Genomic DNA, 19216 nt, shown 5'->3' with positions numbered 1-19216 from the left:
GGGGGGGCTTGGTAATGTGGGGGGGAGGCCTTGGTAATTGGGGGGGGCTTGGTAATCGGGGGGGTCCCTTGGTAATTAGGGGGTCTTGGTAATGAGGGGGGAGAGGCCTTGGTAATTGGGGGGGGCTTGGTAATGGGGGGGAGGCCTTGGTAATGGGGGGGCTTCGGTAATGGGGGGGTGGTAATTGGGGGAGGAGGCTTGGCAATGAGGGGACCCTTAGCAGTGGGGGGGGTTTGGTAATGGGTGGGGGGCTCCTTGGCATTGGGGGGAGCTTGGCATGGGGGGGGAACTCTTGGCATGGGGGGGGCTTTGGTGATGGGGGGCACAGAGGAGGAGGGCCCTTGGCTATGGAGGGTGCTGGTAATGGGGTGGGGGGCTGTTCTTGGCCGGGGGGGGTAGCCGTGGGCTGTGGGGAGGCCTCCCCGTGCGGGTGCCATGCTGGGGGGCACAAGGTCAGTGCATCCGTGTGGGGAAAGGGTTTGGAAACAACGTGCTGGGGTTGGGGGTGGAGCAGGTCTGACCTTCTCCTCCCAAATATTTCTTGTCCCCCTTGAGGTTCTCCCATCCCCTGTTGCTGCTGCTGCTGGCTGATCCTTTCGCTTCACAGCTGGGGCGTCTTCTGGTGGCTGACGAGCTCCGCTCCCCGTCACCTTCCTTACGGACGGGATTGAAGCCATAGACCGTGACGCGGCCCTTCGCTCAGCACTTTTGCATCCGCTGCTGTCACCCGTGGAAAATCTTGGGGAAAAGGGAGGAAAGATGAACACAGGTGAAGACTGAGCGGGTCACCTTCTTGTGTTGGGTTTCTGGACTTGAACCCTCTGCCATGGTTCTGGCACATCGGGGCTTTTGCTGTCCTGGGGTGGGGGAGCAGAGGTTTTGCCCCCAGCCCTACATCCAATCTTACGTGAGACCTTTGTGTCCAACAGCTCCAGGAATGGGCACAGAGCCGGCACCTCGGCTCTGACGTTTGCCAGGACCGTGTGCTTAAGAGAATTGGGGCATTTCAGTGATTTGTGCTGTTTAATCCAATAAACTTTCCAATTTCAAGTGAGAAATACCATTTTTAAGTAGAATCATAGAATAGAATCATAGGATCATTTAGGTTGGAAAAGACCCTTAAGATTGCCGAGTCCAACTGTAAGCCTAACACTGCCAAGTCCACCACTAAACCATGTCCCTAAATGCCACAGGGCTGTCTTGCATTGCTTTTTTTCTTCTTCTTGCCTCATGTGCCATATTTTGAGGAACATGGGATGTTGGAAAACAGCCTCCCTGGGGAGCTCAGTGGGTGCTTCTAATGCCGCTCTGTCGAGCTGACATGCGTGAAAAGGAGAAAGCAGTGTAATGAAACAAACTGACCCTTGGATCCTGCTGTACCAGATTAGTCAATTACTTTTGTGGCTGCCATAAACACGTTAGAGGAGTTTATCCTCCGCAGCACTGTGTACTAATAAACTAAAAGTGAAACCAGTCTTTTGCTGATAATTCTGTCAGAAGGAAGCCCATCCTTGGCCATCGTTTCCGGTCTCTTGTGAGCATTTTCGGTAGAAGCAAGCTGCACTGTTTGTACTTTTTCTGCTGGCTGTCCCGTGTATGGAAGAGAGGAGCTCGTGCAAATTTCAAGTGAGGTTTTCTTAAAATAACTCTTCAGATAGTTTTGTGCTGCTTCTTAACCGTCCTTCTCATGGGGAAGAGCTGTGTTGCGAGTGGTTTGTGTTTCCTTCTTAATGGAGGATCCCAGCTTGGATCTGTTTGCGAGAGGCTCAAGTTTGTGTGTTTGAGTGTTGGCTCTGACCTTGCCCGGGCAAGTCACTGTCGTCTCTCGCAGGGGGTTGTGCAGTTCAGCCTCCACAGGCTTCCTTGGCAGCCTCCTGATGATACTTCGCATTTACACAAATACCTGTATCTGCTTCCTCCGTGTTATGGTATTGTAGAGAAAGCCGCAAAACTTGCATGGATTCTGATTTTACATCGTTCTCTTTTGTTCCAAACCCTTGTACAATGCAGGAATGGGGGACCTGGGGTGATGTCGCTGTTGCAGTGACTGCAGAGGTGTCGCCCTGACATGATGCGTTATCCTCCTTAGCACCTCACCGGAGCGTTGTACGACCTTCTGCTATGATTTATTCAGAGAAACTGGCTGAAACTGTGTACTTATGCCTCTGTTAAAGGCGTGGACTGTATATTGTTGTTTGTTAACTGTTTTGGGGGTCTCTTTTTTGCATGTTGGCAAAGCAATGAAGCGATTCAAAAAAAAGCATCTCACATCCGACGACTGCAAAGCTCTCGCGCAGAGCGCAGAAGGCTCATCCTCCCTGACGCAGCCATTGAGACAAAGACAAAGTAGAGAAGCTGTAAACAGGGGCCTCCATCCCACCCACCGGACACGGAGACATCAAGGAGGTATGCTGATGGCGAGTACTTCGAAGGCTGAGGGATTTGGGGGAGAAAAAGGCTAATGTGTTGTAGAGCAAAAGGGTGTTGTGTAATCTGTCATTGAACTTGTGCTGATAGGAGAGTAAAGCCAGGCGAGGTGAGTGCAAATAGAAGAAATTGGTCGGGTTTGAGTGGTGCATGGCAAAACTGGGCTTAATCTCTGCCTCCGCAAAGCCAAGTGGCAAGAAAAAAAGATACCTTGACTGCTTGCCTCTATGGGGGAGTGAGTTTGCCTTCACATGTGTATTTAGTCTCTCCTCACACCAGAAATGCCTCTGTGCCTCTATCGTTGAGCTGTCAGAGACTACCTGGGGAGAACCGCAGTTCTCTGTGAGGAACGCTACAGCTGCCGCAATTAGGCACTGTTAATGATGTGACTCCTGCTTCTAGATGCTCTTTAAGACATAATTATTAAATAATAATGAGCTGTCTAGTTATATAGGACTGCAAAAGTGTTGTTGAGCACTTGACAGATATTACTGATCTTCAGCTTTCCTGGGAGTGGGAAACATTGCGATACACAACTTGTAGACATGGGTCTCAAAAGTGCCAAAGCTTTAGAGGGCTTTTGAGGATTCATAAGACTTTGAGCTAATCTGCACACAACAGGGCTCAGGGCTCGAACTGAAGGTGAAACGGCTGCTTTCCAATAGCTCATGTTGCAGGGTTAAAGGCCCAGCCTCAAAACCTGCATAACAACAAGAGACACTACACGCACGTGTAGGCAAGGAGAGAGGTAGAAAGCAAAGAAAAAACATCCTGAGTTATTCCTGAGCTCCTGTGTGGAAGGTTAGACTTAGGAACATTTCAGTATTTCCCTGGCTGGCTTGGGAATCTCTCTGTACCTTAGTGTGAGCTGAATCACTTCACAGAGAATGTCTGCTGGTGAGCTGGGACAAGACACCAGAGTCCTAGACTCTGTGCTCGTAGACATAATTTTCCATTTTTGTATAAGCAGTATCTTTGGCTAGCTCACTTTTAAAAATCTAGTCATCTTAGATGCTCCAGGTTTTAGGGTATTGGACTTGCACATTAGCGAGGAAGCTGTTCTTTTTAAGCAGCGTCTTGCAAATCAGACCTCTTTAAGCTATGCCTTCATGAGCATCCAGAAATAAAATGCATTAAAATCAGCAGTAGCTGCTTGTGATTTTGTTCTTCTCGAGTTGCCCCTTAGCTAAGCATCATGATATGTTGCAGACTAGGAGGTAGACAGAATGAATACTATCAGTGCTGGTAAGTTTAGTCTGTGTGCTACATGGACTGCATGGCTGTCAGAGAAAGGAGAGGCTGCTGAGAGCAGTCTCTTGCCAAGTTTCGGTTTTCTTTATCGTCTCCAGTGCTTTTTGACATTGCAGCCAGGAAGTATGTTGCAAGAAATGGCTGTTTATCCTCTTAAAGGCGTTAGTCTCTCTTATACTGTGGTAGGAACAGCCTGCTAGAGGCTTGGTGCTGTGACCTTCTCATGGTGCAGAGCAGTAGTTAAATCCTGAAGCGTTTCTAAAATCTTAGTGTGCTTCTCATTCACTGGGTTAAGAACAATAAATAACCCCTGGGAACCCAACCTTAGTCTGAGGGACACCGCAACAACTCAGGTCTCGCATTTTGTTTCCTTCCTATTTCTCTTTCTTTGGCTAGTGGAAGTATCTCCCATGAAATTTATTGTGCAGCCATGTTTCTTTTTAACAGGCATCCGCTGTGTTATGTGAGCTAAGGATTGTTGATCTGAGAGATTGTTATGCAGACCATATCTTTTTCTAGAAGCTAGTGGAGGTGTCAGGTGTACCTTGACAGTGCCCAGATTATGTGGACAGTGCAAAGAGATGAATGTTGTTCTGTTGACTTCTGTAGGCTGCCAGAGAAGGAATATGAAGCAGGACAGTTCACCTGTAGTAAGCTCATACATCTGTGAGGAACCCCATGGAAATAACTACCACCTCACACAACCTCTGGTCTCCTTGTTAGCTCAGTTAGCAGCAGTGCGCTTTGCACTTGTTTCTGTTGACTTCACTCATGCTCTTCCTCTTTCTGCAGGCCAAGGTCAGCAGAAGAACATCACTGATTACTTCAGGATCTCTCAGACACAAGTAGGTGCTGGTGGGATGAAGAACTGTAGAAACAAAGAAAAGCTACTGGATCCCATCTTCACTGGACCTGATAATTCCTTCAGCAGTGTCTCCACTGTGATGGAGATCAGCAGCGATTCCTGCTCCCTTCTAGAGGATGAGGACTTTGTACCAGCTCCCAGGGAAAGATCCAGAAAATGGCCTCTGTCCACTGCAGCTGCACGTGTTCACAAGCCAGAGCACGATTTGTGGGGTGAGCCTGAGAAGAAGCTAATGGTGCTTCATCGAGAACACAGCCAGATCAAGCAGGAACGCAGCCAAATCAAGCAGGAACTTGATGATATGGAAATCGAACCAGTCCCTGATGCACACTATGGACTCCTGGGGACTCGGAACTGGGAAGTGCCTCAGGCAAGTATTGACAAGCTGCCTGTTGAAGTCCTCAGGAACATCTTTGCTTTCCTACCAGTGACTGATCTGTATCAGAACCTGAGCCTGGTGTGTCACTCCTGGAGGGACATAGTGAATGATCCACTGGTAAGGACTGCTGTGATACTGATTTGAGCCTGTCCATTATCCTACTGCTCTGTTCTGTCTTAGTCTTGTGGCTGCATGTATTGCTGTAGGAGGATCCATGCTGTGTCTGTCTCCATTCCTTTAAATCCCTTTATTGTTCCCTAATGCCCATCCTTTCTTATGAGGTCTTTTGTCATTTTTTGGTCTTCTGGACCACAGTGGCATCTTCAGATGCTAACCTGTATCAGAAGATCAATATTGGGTAACTTCCCTTGATGCATTCTTCCCATACATGGAAAGAGAACATTCTGTAAAGCTCCACAAAATCCCCCTTCACTGTTTCCCTTGCAGCCTTTTTTTCCGACAGGGATCATGCAGGAAATTCTGGCTACTAGACTGGGCAGTGTCCTCTCGTGGCCGGTGTACGTCACTGTCTCCCAGTCTGCGTGTGTGTGGCGTCTCTTGTAGTCAAACAGGTTTAGAGGAAAGGCCTTTAACTCTGTTTTTATGGAGCTTGGTTCATCTGCAGTCAAGGCCCTCGCAATACAAACAGTTGTGAACCCACTAGCAGTTGTTTTGGCCGCAGCGAGGATCTCTGTATTTCAGTTAAAGGTGGCTCAGAGACAGCTGGCACGGCTAGACTTGCTCACTGTTCACACTGGAAGCCCTCAGCTTGTACGAAGAGGCTGTCTCAGCCTGACTCGAGTGGTGGAGGACTGATCGCAGCCCAAATTTTTGTGGGCGTTCTCTTGTTCGTGTCCTTCTGATAAATTTGCATGGGTAAGGCTGGACACAATGCAGGAGGTGTCCTGCACTCCGCTTTATCAGCATAGGGTGTGTCCTTTGAGCCTGAAGAGCTAGAGAAATGCATAGAAAATGCATGCATTGAACACTCAGTGTGTTCAAGTCCTCTCTCAAATCTGCTCTTCGCTCCGTAACACAGCCTAAAAGGCAGTGTCCCGTCTGTTTTTGCCAAAGAAGTCCAAACAGCAGGCTGTGGGAGGGTAGGACTTCATGGACACAGGGATTTTAAGCACTCAGACCCCACTCAGAGCAGCTCTGTGCAATAGTGCTGAAAATATCCCCATTCCTTTAACACTTTGACATTTGAAACTGAAACAGCATCACCCTGTTCCCATCATTCTAGAAGAAACAGCCTTTTATAGACATGTTTGCAGGCTACGAGGAACAAGTCTTTCTCCCTTTCCTCTGTTTCCTCTTTCCTTCCCCATGTCCTGCTAGGTACATGTTTTCGTCAAGCTACAGGGACTTTTCGAACTCTAGGTCTTCTTTGGAGGTCACGTTGATTAGCTTATTGCCATAAGAAACCTGTTTTCCAGTGCTGTGAGATGAAAGATGGTGGTATGTGCTTCACATTCTAGTTCATTCCTTGGAAAAAGCTTTACCATCGGTACCTAATGAAGGAGGACACGGCCCTGCACAGAGTTAAACAGGTCTTGCAAGATTTCACCATAACAAAGGAGCAGGAAGGATGTGTGTTGGGGCTGATCAGGTGAGTCCACTTCAGCACTTGAATTTGTACCTGTAAATCCTCAGACCTTCCTTGCTTTGGGTCATCTTCCGTTTTATCCTGTGAATTGCCAGGAGAGAACGGCTTTGTCTTCTAAACACATGGGAGACATACAGGAAGATGAGGAAGGAGAAATTATTTTAACAGTAGAAATCACTAGTAGGGTTCTAGAAATAGGTAAAAAACTTCCCCTTTCCTCTTCTTTGTTCTGTTTGGAGCACATGATCATAGAATCATTTAGATTGGAAAAGACCTTTAAGGTCATAGAGTCCAACTGTTAACCTAACACTGAGTCCACCAGTAAACCATGTCCCTGAGCGCCACATCTACACGTCTTTTAAATACCTCCAGGGATGGTGACTCCACCACTTCCCTGGGCAGCCTGTTCCAATGCATGATAACCCTTTCGGTGAAGAAATTTTTCCTAATATCCAATCTAAACCTTCCCTGGCACAACTTGAGGCTCTTTCCTCTCATCCTGTCACTTGTTACTTGGGAGAAGAGACCGACCTCCACCTTGCTACAACCTCCTTTCAGGTAGTTGCAGAGAGCGATCAGGTGTCCCCTCAGCCTCCTTTTCTCCAGGCTAAACAACCCCAGTTCCCTCAGCCGCTCCTCAGAAGGCTTGTGCTCTAGACCCTCCACCGGCTTCATTGCCCTTCTCTGGACACACTCCAGCACCTCAAGGTCTTTCCTGTAGTGAGGGGCCCAAAACTGAACACAGGATTCGAGGTGATGCACAAGTAGAGGATGAAATCTGGAGAAGATGGAAAGGGGGTCTAATTGCTGTCTTCCCCTGCCTAATGAGGGGCTGTAGAGAGCATGATGCCAGACTCTTCTTGGAGGTGCACAGTGAAAGGACAAGAGGCAATGGGCACAAGTTCCAGCACAGGAAATTCAGTTAGATATTAGGAGAGTGGTCAAACAGTGGCCCAGAGAGGTGGGGAGTCTCCATCCTTGGAGATGCTCAAACCTCAACTGGACAAATGACCAAACCTTGAAGTTATCCCTGCTTTGACTAGTTGGCTTCCAAAGTCCCTTCTGGAGTTTCCGTGATTTTGATAGCAAGTGAGAAGGGATGGATAAGTGAGGGAGAGGCTGCAAAGCCTCAGACAGGGGTAGCCTTGTACTAATGTCTGAGAAAATAGAGAAGCTGAACATGGACTGAGAAGAGGGGGCAGAAGAACAGACTTGGCAGTGGCCTTTTGACTTGGATGGTGTTGCCTCTTGGAGGGCAGGGAGATGGTTGTTGCACCAAGGGAGGAAAGAGGTGAGGGGAGCCTGAGCAAGAGGGTGTCAGCAAGCAGCTGCTGGATTTGGAGGCTCAAAGGAAGGTTTTGGAGATGGACCTGTACGTCAGAGCACAGCCAGGTTGGGTACAGCAATTGAGAGAAGCTGCCAGGACCTCCAAGACAAGTGTTAGATGACAAAATCAACAAAGGCTGGGCTGTCCTGTCGCTGCCTTCTGGCACCCGACAACAAGCTTGGGAGAAGAGGTTATACGGTTGCTTCCTGCAGGGTGGCTGTTCTAGAGACTCAATTGAAGTGTCCCTTTTAGCATCCCTTTATGTTTCAGGATCTGTCATGTCAGCACTGCTTTTCCATCTCCTGATCAGCCAGGCTCAGCATCTCCAGGGTTTAGCTAAAATACATGTATCTCGTGGAGGGTGTGAGATCTGAGCTCTTCCTCCTGGTCTCTCCCATCTCCACTGTATTTTCTTCTTTTCCTTTCCTGAAAGGCTGCTTTCCTGGACCTGCACTAATTTATCAGTCAGAGCTCAGCAGCAAGCCGAAGCCCAAGACGGATCCCTGATAAAAGCAAGTGCTCTGTTCAGATCTGTGTAGTCTAGAGGGCAATTTTGTATGGCGGTTAGATGGTGCAAATAGAAGAGTCAAATTGGGTTAAGAGCAAGGTATATCCATCTTCTGGAAGGAGACTTTGAGACAGACAGAAGGAACTTGCAGGCTAAGGGCTTGATGCCGCAAAGTGTGTAAGCACACGTCTGTGTAACAGAACAGGGAATTACTTGTCTAAATGCCTCTCGCCACAAAAATGGGTTGGAAATCCAAGTTCAGCACCTTGCAGCCTCATCGCTGAATGCATCTGGTCAGATCTGTGGGGCACACAGCAAGGCATGGTTAAACTTGCTGCAGCCTGACATTATTTACTTGGAGAGTAAACTCACTTGACAAGGCTTCTTTGCAAATGCTGCTGTTCCTGTTCTGCACAGGTGCGTGTCTGCCATACCCACTGGAAGGAATGTAGATCCCAGCGCGGTTCTCCAGTGTTTGAAGAGTCATCACCTCTTCTCAAAGGCTGAAGTCTGCGTTGTCAACAAACTGCCGCATTTACAGAGCAGGGCAGGGGTAGGTTTAACGGTTATTAACTGGTTTATTTAACAGGTTTAACATCTAGTGCTAGTGCTTTGAGGTCATATCTGCCCTCCTGCATCTAAAGGTTTTTCCCTTGGGGGTGTTATTTGGTACTGTTCTGGCTAACTGAAGGGGATTTAACTATTCATTATGGCATGAGCGTTGTTTCAGTGTTGAAGCAGGGTTTTCCTGCTCTTAAAGGCTCAAAGCTTTTTGCTCACTCTTTCTTGTTGTTGCCTGTACCAGCCTGAGAACATGTGGGCCATAATTGCAGTCATGGTGCTTTTCTCTGATGGCATCAGCGATATCCAAAAGCTGATGGCGTGTCTGCAGAGACCCTGCTCTACCCTCTCTGTTGTGGACGTGACCGAGACGCTTTACTGCATGGCGACGCTGCTGTATGCGATGAGAGACGGGAACATTGCAATCACTAACAGGTAAGGAGTGGGGAGATGCTTCCTGCCTGCCTGCCTCTTTCTAGCCATGGTGATGTGTAATACATACAGTGAATATATGCTCATGAGCAATTACGTTACTGTTGGTTAGGGCTCTCCAGTTCCTCAGTGTGGGCAGTTTGTCAGGAGCAGTGTGCACATCCCTAGCTTTTTGCAGGAACATTCAGGAGCATTGCCTTTAGATTTGCCTTAATTCCTAGACTGTTTCATAGTCTGCTTGTTTTTCAGGGGGTAGTGTTCAAGAAAAATAATTTTTTTCAGAAACAAAAGCAGGTTTTAAAGTGGCTATAGAAACTTTCTGATTAGAAATAGATACACAACAGCTGCAACAATTTAATATGGTTGTTACCTTCCTGAGACCGGTTACATACTTCACTCCTCTTAAATGATACTCCAAGTCCTGTGGGCTCCCGCTGCATGTGCATAGCAATCCATCCTGTGCCTTTTGTTCACAGCAGTGCCTGGTAATGCAGGTAAGAGCCCACAGGTTACTTCAGAATTGCAGTGAGGATGAGATAAGGATTAAGGACACGTGTAAATTCTCCTTATGAGAAGACTGGAAAGGAACTGCACTGGAAAATCAATCTAGAGCCAGAAAGAAAATGGTTCTGTAACCTGCCCTCTGTGAGGTATAGTCCAGCACGTGTTAGACACAGCAGAAGGGTTCATCCTCTGCTTACTCAGCCATGGGCCATGTGCTCAGGCTATTGACCAGGGGAATCAGGATGCTTGTTTGGCCTGTTAGTGATTGATAATTGCTGGCTAAGGCCACCTGCTGAAGATGTGGCAAACAGAGGGTGTTGCTTGCCAGCAATGAGAGCTCACGGTCAAAGTCACACATGTCCCATCTCCATCTCTTGAACAATCTAGACTAGGAGAAATAAGAATGACCACATCTCTTCTGCCATTATCTCTTCAAACCACACAAGGTTTGTAATTTAGAGCATAAGGAGGAAACATGTCCTCAAGGAACTGTCTGGTACCTATTTGCAGCTCCTAGAGCAACTACTGAGTCTGAGCATGCAGGTCACCTAATGTGACACACGAAGTCTGTCCTGGAGTGTGGCCCGGGCTGGCAGCTGTTAGGTCACAGAAGCAAAGCTGCACGAAAAGAGGTAAAACCACAGTGTGTCAACTCTGATGTACAATGGAAGTTAATTTTAAACCAGCTGTGGCTGGCATAATTAAAGCCACAGAGCTGCTGTGCTCCTCTCTTTGCAGTAACAAAGCACCATGAAGTATTGTCAGAGCTAACACACTTGTATAAAATCATCATAAGACAGTTGATGAAACTGGTTCGCTTTAGAGGCCTAAACTAGCCCCACATTCTCTTTTGGACTCCCCCAGACTCTGTTGCTAATAGTGGTTCAGGAGATCAAAAGGATCCTGTGGACTCTGATCCCAGGTCATGTTTGCATGGCAGACCCTGAAACACAAACCTAGCAGGAGTGAGGGAGAGGTCACAGACAGAGCTGTCCCCGTGGTGCCTTTGCAGTCACTTCTCGAGGTAGAACTAACTGTGCTTTAAAATATTAATATTGTCTCCTGCAACTCCCTGAGCGCCTGGGGCTTTGTGCATCGTTCTGTTGGAAGTATTCAAGATACTGGCTGTCTTTTAGGTGGCTGCAGATGTTTAATTTGTTATTAATGATTTCTCAATGATAGTTTCTCTGTTTTCCTTTCTACCAGGATCCATTACAATATTTTCTACTGCTTGTATTTGATGGAAAATGCTTCTGTAACTATGCAGACTGTAGAAGAGGAAACACAGGCTTCACACTGCAATCAAGACTTATGGTTTGGGTAATGCTATTATAGGTGATCCGAGCAACGCACCTAAGTACGCAGGGCCCTGGTGGAGTGCTGAACCTTGGAGAGGGAGCAAACGTTTCATGGCAGGGGGTGGTTGACAAGAATCTGAGATTCATAAGGATTAGTACAAAACCTTATTCTGCTGCTTGCCATCTTCTCCCCAAATTCTCAGAGGAAAACCGGAATCAGGCCTTAAATCTGTAAAAATTGAATTACCAACTGACTGAATTTAAAAGTCATTATTCACTGATGGGTCTATGTATTGGTGCAACACAGTTCTGTGCATTCCAGTGTGATGGCCACTGAAATTTCACAGAGCCCAAATCACCCCAAAATACCTTCCCACATCACCGCTCTGCCTATGGATCAGGAGCTCTGGAAGGAGAGGATTGTGCCTGCTTTAATTTTAACAGCATGTTCCTCTTGAAACGCAAGCTGCAGCCAGCAAAAATGGGGGTTGGCTTGCTGGTGACGTTACTGTAGCACAAATAACGTGGCTGTTCATTTATGAACGCTGCTTTCTGTGCATGGGAGGAAATGAGATACCAGCTGCAGGATATTGAGATATGGCTTCTGTTTTCTGGATCCTGTTAGGTAACTGTTACGTACTAACTGTTATATATATATATAGCTGTTATAAATTAGCATTGGTTGGTAGCTTGCTGCTACCAGGACAGAAAGGAGTGAAACGCTTTCCAGGCCTGTGGAGATCCAGGCTTGGTTTCCCTTCTGCTGCAGTTAGCCTGGGTTAAGTCATGTAGTCTCCTTGTCCTTACGTACAGAAGGGGAACAGTAGTGTTTTCATCCATCACAGAGGTCTAGCAAAGATAAATCTGGTAAAATCACTGATGATCCAAGGTACAACAGTGAGAGAGGTCATAACAAAAACATAAATCAAAGGTAAACAGGTGTTGGGTTTCTTGTTTTCCTAGCCCTTTCATTCTACCCCTCCATTTGAAGTCTTTTTCTAAGCAGATTTTGCTTGTTCGGTTATAGTTGCGTCCTGGGGGCAGCCACCTAACTGCCAGCTGTGAAATGTCAAGGACACTTAAACAAGGCTTTCCGCCCTTCACACAGTATCGGGGAGGACCCTGTGTGAAGAGATGGTTCACACTCTTGGCTGATTACAGGTTTCAGACCTTTATGAATAAAACAATTGCACTCCAGCCAGAAGCACTGAATGCCTTTCTTAATTTTAATCAAAGCTCTTAGCTCCCCTGAGAGGCAGGGATAATTGATCTGTCCTACATGCTGAGAAATCGGAGAGCAATTTAAGGTACATGCTCTCAAAAGCAACAAAACACCCCAAACCCAAATTGCTGTTTGTTTCCAATAAGCCTAAGGAGCCAGGGTGCCAGATTCATGCTTTTTAAAGCATGGCATAGGGCCCTTGAGAAGATTGTCTCCTATGTAACCTTCCCCAAGATTTACTTTTTATTTTTGCTATCTCAAATCTTTTCTTATTCCCTGCTTTTCTCATTTGCACAATAACCAAGTTGCTCTAGTGCCACCTTCCTGCTTGTGGGATGGGATCAATCATTCATTGGTTTCCTTCTGCTGTTAGTTGATTTGTTTGTTTTATGTAGGAGGATTTATTTTCTTAATTCCTTTCGCTCTGGTTTTTTTCTGGTTTTGGTAGCTGTCCTGAAGTACAGCTGACCCATGAACAGCAAAAGATTTTGAATCACAAAATTGAGCGTGGTCAAGTAGTGAAAATTATGGCATTTGCAGGTAAGAGCCAAAAATTATGTTGTAAGAATGAATGCATAACCTCTAATTCTGCTCCTTCTTTCCCTGCTTCTTCTGTCCAAAGAACTGTGTGGATGCCAGGGGGATCAACCTTACTTTTAATCAATACAAAAATTCAGAGCAAGCTTTTGCAGAGAAACAGAAATGGGAAGCATGATGGTGGTTACTCCCATGCAAGCTGGGTAAATGTCATATTTGGACATGGTACCGAAACTGAGTGTTTGGGTGCTGCCAGTGACTGCCCAGAGAGGCTTGTCAGGGAACCTGGGAGAGGAGAAGCAACTCTCCAAGTGTTGCTTAGCCACATGCTGAGCCTGTTTCTCAGTGTTATTGCCACAGGCCACTAGACGGAGTTGCTCTTACTTGTTTAGGTTTAGCATCCCTGTAGGAGCAACACAAGCCAAGAAAACCTCTACACTTGCACACTGTTTTGAAAGGGGGAATTGCATAAAATCGAGGGAGCCTATTTAAAAAGAAAAGGAAAAGTAAATCATCTCCCTCCACCTGCAGAGAGTTTCCTTTAAAGACACCACACTGGGGGATCAGACCTAATGCATGCTCTCTGCCGGAACAGACTTGCAAAAGGGCATGTACAGCTAAGCACCACAGTACAGAAACCAGTAATTGTGGTTTCTTATGTCTGTACAAAGTCACCGTGTCCAAGTGACAGAAAAGGGAATGTTCCTGAACTCTGAAAGGTTACGTGTAACCACAAGAAGGCAGGGCAGAAAAAGAGCTTGAGCAACCGCTGGCAAAAAGCTTAAAAGACTCATAATTCTTCTTCAAACGTCTTAGCTAACTGCAGTGTAAAGGATGCCTTAGAGTGAATGATGCGGTAGCAGAAAAGCTAAATGAGTTTCTGCATCTGTGTTCCTTCTAGAGGGTCTTGGAAAGGATCAGCCTCAGGACACCTGGCCTCCAGCCAGGGTCAGCCCACCACACCAGGCAAAATGGTAAAAGATCCTCATGGTCCTCATGGATGAATAGCTGGTTAAAAGCTAGGAGGCAAAAGTAGGAGCAGATGGTCAGTTTTCTGCGTGGGGACTGGTACGCACTGGACTCCTGCAGAGATCTGTGCTGGGACCTGGTTTGTCCAACATTCACAAGTCATCTGGGAGAAGTGGGAACAGCAAGGTGGCAAAGTTTGCTGACACTATGTCATCGTTGAGGATATGAAAAGGGGCAAAGAAGGAAATGTGCAGAGCCCTTCCTCTCTCAAGTTTCTGTTGTGATTGATCAGTACTCCATGAGTGAAGCAACTTTGCCATGACTCTGCTACCCTGCAGCAAACTGGAGTAAAGGAGAGCAGCATTAGTGGCAGATCTTACAAAGAAATGAGCTCATGAATCATTCAACAGAGTAATTTTAACATTTCATTTACAAAGCTGTCTTTCAAGAGAACTAGTACCTTCACATATGCTCAGACTTCTAGAATATTGGGTGATAAAATGTTTGGGGTTTCTTTAAAAGCTTTTAGGCTGCAGACTGTAATTTTTCAAAGCTGCTTTGCTCCACAGCTTCTGCTGATTTTAGTTGAGTCAGTGAATAAATTCCCATTAGCTGCAAATAGTCCTGCTGTGCAGTTAGGACAGCAGGAGCGGGAAGGTAAAGCTGATGAGAGGTGTGTGGATTCATTCATTCCTGACTCTGAATGCTTTATTGTTTACTTTCTTCTGTTTTTCAGGTACAGGAAAGACCTCAACCTTGGTCAAGTACGCTGAGAAGTTTGCTGATATGAATTTCCTTTACGTGACGTTTAACAAAGCTGTCGCAGAGAGGGGGAAAAGTGTCTTCCCCAGAAACGTTACATGCAAGACTTTCCATTCGTTAGCATTTGGAAGTGTTGGCAAACTGTGAGTGGGGATGTTAGATTCCTTTGTTGAAGGCCAGTTGGGAAAAGACATGGCAGGAAAGGAAAGTCTGGTTTTGAAGTAAGCCTCCAGGATTTAAGGAAGCAAAAATAATGGGGGAAATTACTTCTTTCACCTGCTTCAAGCCAGACTGTGATTTATGGTTTCCGAATTCTTTCAGATTGGATGTGCCAGTGATCTTAGCATCCGTGTGAGCCTGGGGAAACAGACTCATTGCCCTGCTGTGGCACAGACTGTACCGTCATAAGCCCTATTGCTGTTCTGGGGGCTGTTTCATCCTGCCTGTGTTTATAGCCAAGGAGCACTTTGCAGGGAGATAGAAAGCCACTGAGAATGGCTTTTTGCCATTTCCCATTTACTCTTCAGTGGTACAACCAGTCTAAATGCTGCTTTTCTTTAGCAGAGGAGGGGTTTTCTTAACCTGAGTTGTTATAATGATACAGTTTCTGGCCAATTATGTTGGCATATCTAAACTGCAGACAGAAGGGAAAATGAGCCACGTCCTGGAAGAATAGGGGAATCCTCTTACCTGGCTCTGAAAACAATCTGTAACTGCAGGGGTGAATGATGGGAATATCTCTCTGGCTTGACTTTTCATCTATAAAATCTATGAAATGAACAAGTTTGTGCTTCCACCAGGATAAATTGTGCAGATTTCAAAGATGGTCCATTACTAGGTCTAAGTAGGTGTATAAAACAGAGCTTCTGCAAGTGTTGGTGTGCAACAGAAGCAAAAGTGAACTTGCTTTTCCAGTAGGCTTTTCATGTGTGTTTCAACATGTCTCTCTTATTTTTTGTCATCTGTGGCACAGCTATAAAGACAAAGGCAAGCTGAACTTCTCCAAGATGTCAGTTTACTCCATCAGTTCCCTTATCCGGAACCACAAGGGACAGTCTGTGTTCATAAGAGGGAAAACAGTCTCACAGACCCTTGAAAAATTTTTTGCATCTTCAGATGCAGAGATCTGTGAAGAGCACACTCCTATTTGGTTCAAAAATACTCATGGCGAGAGAAAACTTGTCAGTCAAATAGAAAAAGAAGTGAGTATCTGAGATGAAGCAAGACTTTGGCTGCAAGGTTTAGAAGGGGCTGTAGTTATCCCACATCTCTCATAGTTCATGGGTATTTGTGCTTCAGCTGTAAGAACTGACTGTCAAAATATATTTTTCCTCTGGTGACAAATCCAAAGGAACTGGGGCCTGTTTCTTCTCCCTGTTTGCACAGATGGTTTCTAGAGAGGAGACTATCACTGTCTCTGCTCAGTGCAGATGTTTCTTCCCTACAAGGAAAAGAGCGAAGAGATTGCATGTATTTTTATGAGTGCCTGAAAGGCGTTGTGATATTACATGTAAAGACAATAAACATTTTTGTAGTCATTTTGATACGCAGAGCCAAACCCCAAAATTCTCATTTAGAGTACAGACATCTTAGCAACACTTAAAGGGTAGCACTGACATTGCAAACAATGTGGGCTGGAGTTTTGGAGATAATTAGCCTTTCTGCTCCACATTGATCACATCTGATCAGATCCAGTCCAGCCAGCAGATATCCAATTTGCAGTTGTTATTTCTGGCAGTGAATGAATTGACAGCCTTAAAATATTAAATACCTTTAAGCACCTTGCAAGCTGTCCAGTGAAGCCAAAATAAACACCAAGTCTGTGTTAATGTGCAGAAGGTAGGGGGTATTGTATTATACTGTCCTAATAGCTGAGGCAAAGAAATGTTCTTTTCAGGGGGCTGCATTTGGAAAAGACTGTGCTGAGGAGAAGTAGTTACCTGGTGGTGACACAGAAGAGAAGTAGGAGGAGAAGCCTTTCAAGATCTGCTGTGTCTGGACTGTTTTTCTGCTCAATGCAATCTATCCAGACCCTTCCGTTTTCTCTTTCTAGATCAATGTGGAAGAGGCAAAAGAGATATGGCGCAACATGAAGAAGCTGGATGAAGACGTAGAGAAGAAATACAAGATAACTTCTGATGGTAAGAGAGTATAGATGTCAAATGCCTTCAGATAAAGAGCTGTAGTAGAAAACTAAATGGATTCATACTTCTTTCTTCTGGCTGTGCACCAGGGATGAGCATCAAAAAGTATAGAATTCCTGTTCTTCTAGCACAAGCTCACCAGGGAGCTCAAAACAGGCCCAAAGGCTGGAATTTTGTTTGTTTTTCCTGTTTGGCCTCAGAAAATGGTGGAACTATTCAGAAGTGTGTGATTGGCAGCAAAATCATAGAAATAATGGGCGAGAAAGTGGGTGAATGAGTGCTAACAGGAAGTGTTTGTTCCTTGCTGCTGCCGGTGTGTCCTTTCTTCTTGCTTCTTAGCATGTGTGCAGATAGTGCCAGAGGTAGTTCGTATTGGGGAAAACCTTCTTCCTTGTCATTTTCTTTGTGCATGAGTTTTGGAGTTTTGGAGTCATGAGCATAGCTGTCTTCCTCCAGTGCAGTCAGGTAGTTTGGGTTTTGTTTTGTTTTTTTTTTTTCATCCTTCATACAGCCAAGGGAGACAGAGCAACATCTGGGAGCAACAGAGATTTTTGCAACCCCTACAAATGTCATGCAAATTCCAAGCAAGAAGTTGGGCCAGAAACTTTTTTTTTAAAAGGGACTTGTTTTGAAGATCATGGTGTTTTATGATGAGAAAATTATCCTCTCACTGACATGCCTTGTTCTTTCTTTCAGGGTATTTGAAGCTTTGGCAGCTCAGCAAGCCTCAGCTCTCAGGATATGATGCCATTTTTGTTGATGAAGCACAGGACTGCACTCCAGGTGAGTGGTGACAGGGGACAGAGTTGCAGCCTTCCTAAGCACTTTACGGAGAGGATGTTCATGTGCTCAGGGGTGTGTGAGAAGTAACACAATTTTAAAAAATTCTGCCCCTCAGCTGTAACATTATAACTGACCTTTTGTTTGGTCACAGATCCTTGCAAATTCAGTAAGGCAGCTTGTAAGCAGGCTACAAGAGTTCATGTGCATCAGCTTGAGGGGTTGCTTTCGGTTGCTTTGGGCATCCAGGCATGACGTCCAGACCCTTTTGCTATTGCTTTGCTGCTAACAGAGAAAAACAGAACACCAGCATAGCCAAGGACGTGGTTTATTATAAGAGGGGCGAGACGTTAAATGGTTCAGCTATCAGAACAGCAGAGCTGCTCCATCCCACCCCGGCACTGGGTGCACATCTTGCTGGTTCCTTGCACCACCCTGGGGATTCCTGAGTCACATAGCAGAAAGCTGCTGGCTTTCTTTGCTGGGGATATGGGGAGTATCTCTGTTGCAAAGCAAGTTGAATCAGTTCTGTGAAAGGATCTAAGTGAACTAAACTGTGTGCTGAGAAGCAAAAGAATGGGGGCAGAAGAAGGTCTGGTCTTTGCAGCAGATATTAAATCAGCTGAAAGGCTTCTTCAGACCATCTCCCACCTGTACTCACTGGAGACCTGGTCTTGTTAAGGGTTTGGCTGTACTTCGGCAACTGCATGCCATGCAAGCGGTTGCTCTGCCAGCATCACTGAGAACTTGCGCAGGCTTGGTCAAAGTGGACCAAAGGGCTTGCAGATGTGTGCATTGAGTCACTGTGCACACGTGCAGTGCATCCAGGTCACTGGGGATGTGTGGTGGATTTGTGCTGGGCTCACACATGTGGGATTAAGATGCTATGCAGCTCCAGTCCAGGAAAAATACCATTCGACTAAAATAGTGGAGAATGTTTGTAGAGCTCCCAGTCAGCTGCATACTTCCCTTTGCTTCTCCTCAACCTGTTGTCTTCTGCAGCTGTGGTGACTCCTTCTTAAATGCTGCAAGTCATCAGGCAAGAGATCTTGCCTCTGTACAGGCAAGAGATATTGTACAGTTCACTCTTGGTTTCTGAGCAGGCTCCCCCTTAATGCTCCAATGTTTTCCTGCAGCCATCGTGGATATTGTGCTGTCACAGACATGTGGCATAATCCTCGTAGGAGACCCTCACCAGCAGATCTATACCTTCCGAGGTGCTGTCAATACCCTCTACTCAATGCCTCACACCCACGTCTACTACCTCACCCAGGTAAGATGAGGGTCTGCTGCTGTCCTTGCCTGGACAGATCCCTAATGCAGTGGAAAATGTTTCAGATCCTTCTTCAGAAGGCATCTAACAACCAGACTTCTTGAGTTTGTCACCGTGGAGTGTTTGCATTGCCTGAATTAGTGCCACGCTTTGCTGTTGACACTCTGCGCTGCAGAGCTCCTTTGTGCCTCTTAGTGAAGTGATCCCATCACTAGGAAGGCTATGTGGCTTGAAAAATGGGTACTGGGGTAGAGACCTTAGTGTATGGCTTATTTCAAGGAGACCCCTTCTTTTCTGGGTTAGTTCTCAGCTCCAGCTGAGTGGGCAGGGGCAGATACCCTCCTTGCTCAGTCAGTTAGGACTGTGCGTCC

At 46.1% G+C, this 19216-nt stretch overlaps 1 protein-coding gene across 4 annotated transcripts in view; it reads left to right on the top strand.

Moving 5' to 3' along the window:
• The first annotated feature begins 698 nt into the window (after positions 1–698).
• The window catches only part of FBH1 (F-box DNA helicase 1), a 33908-nt gene continuing 15390 nt past the window's right edge, over positions 699–19216 (top strand). For 2 of the 4 annotated variants that reach the window (XR_011327690.1, XM_009918725.2), the window contains exons 1-12: positions 1518–2406; positions 4471–5039; positions 6401–6531; positions 8781–8916; positions 9169–9359; positions 11067–11180; positions 12829–12920; positions 14623–14791; positions 15622–15850; positions 16702–16789; positions 17489–17575; positions 18709–18845. Coding sequence is in view for 3 of the 4 variants with exons in the window: in XM_009918725.2 (XP_009917027.2) it covers positions 2160–2406; positions 4471–5039; positions 6401–6531; positions 8781–8916; positions 9169–9359; positions 11067–11180; positions 12829–12920; positions 14623–14791; positions 15622–15850; positions 16702–16789; positions 17489–17575; positions 18709–18845 (2190 nt within the window). In the remaining variant the exon portion in view is untranslated. Of the gene's footprint in view, positions 770–1517; positions 2407–4470; positions 5040–6400; positions 6532–8780; positions 8917–9168; positions 9360–11066; positions 11181–12828; positions 12921–14622; positions 14792–15621; positions 15851–16701; positions 16790–17488; positions 17576–18708; positions 18846–19216 lie in introns of those variants that run through there. The other 2 variants (XM_069801501.1, XM_069801502.1) reach the window with 2 other exon arrangements.

Source organism: Haliaeetus albicilla, chromosome 14 (assembly GCF_947461875.1).
Source record: "Haliaeetus albicilla chromosome 14, bHalAlb1.1, whole genome shotgun sequence".
NCBI lineage: Eukaryota > Metazoa > Chordata > Aves > Accipitriformes > Accipitridae > Haliaeetus > Haliaeetus albicilla.
Note: the sequence above shows the minus strand (reverse complement) of the source record. Positions and strands in the feature narration are given on the sequence as shown.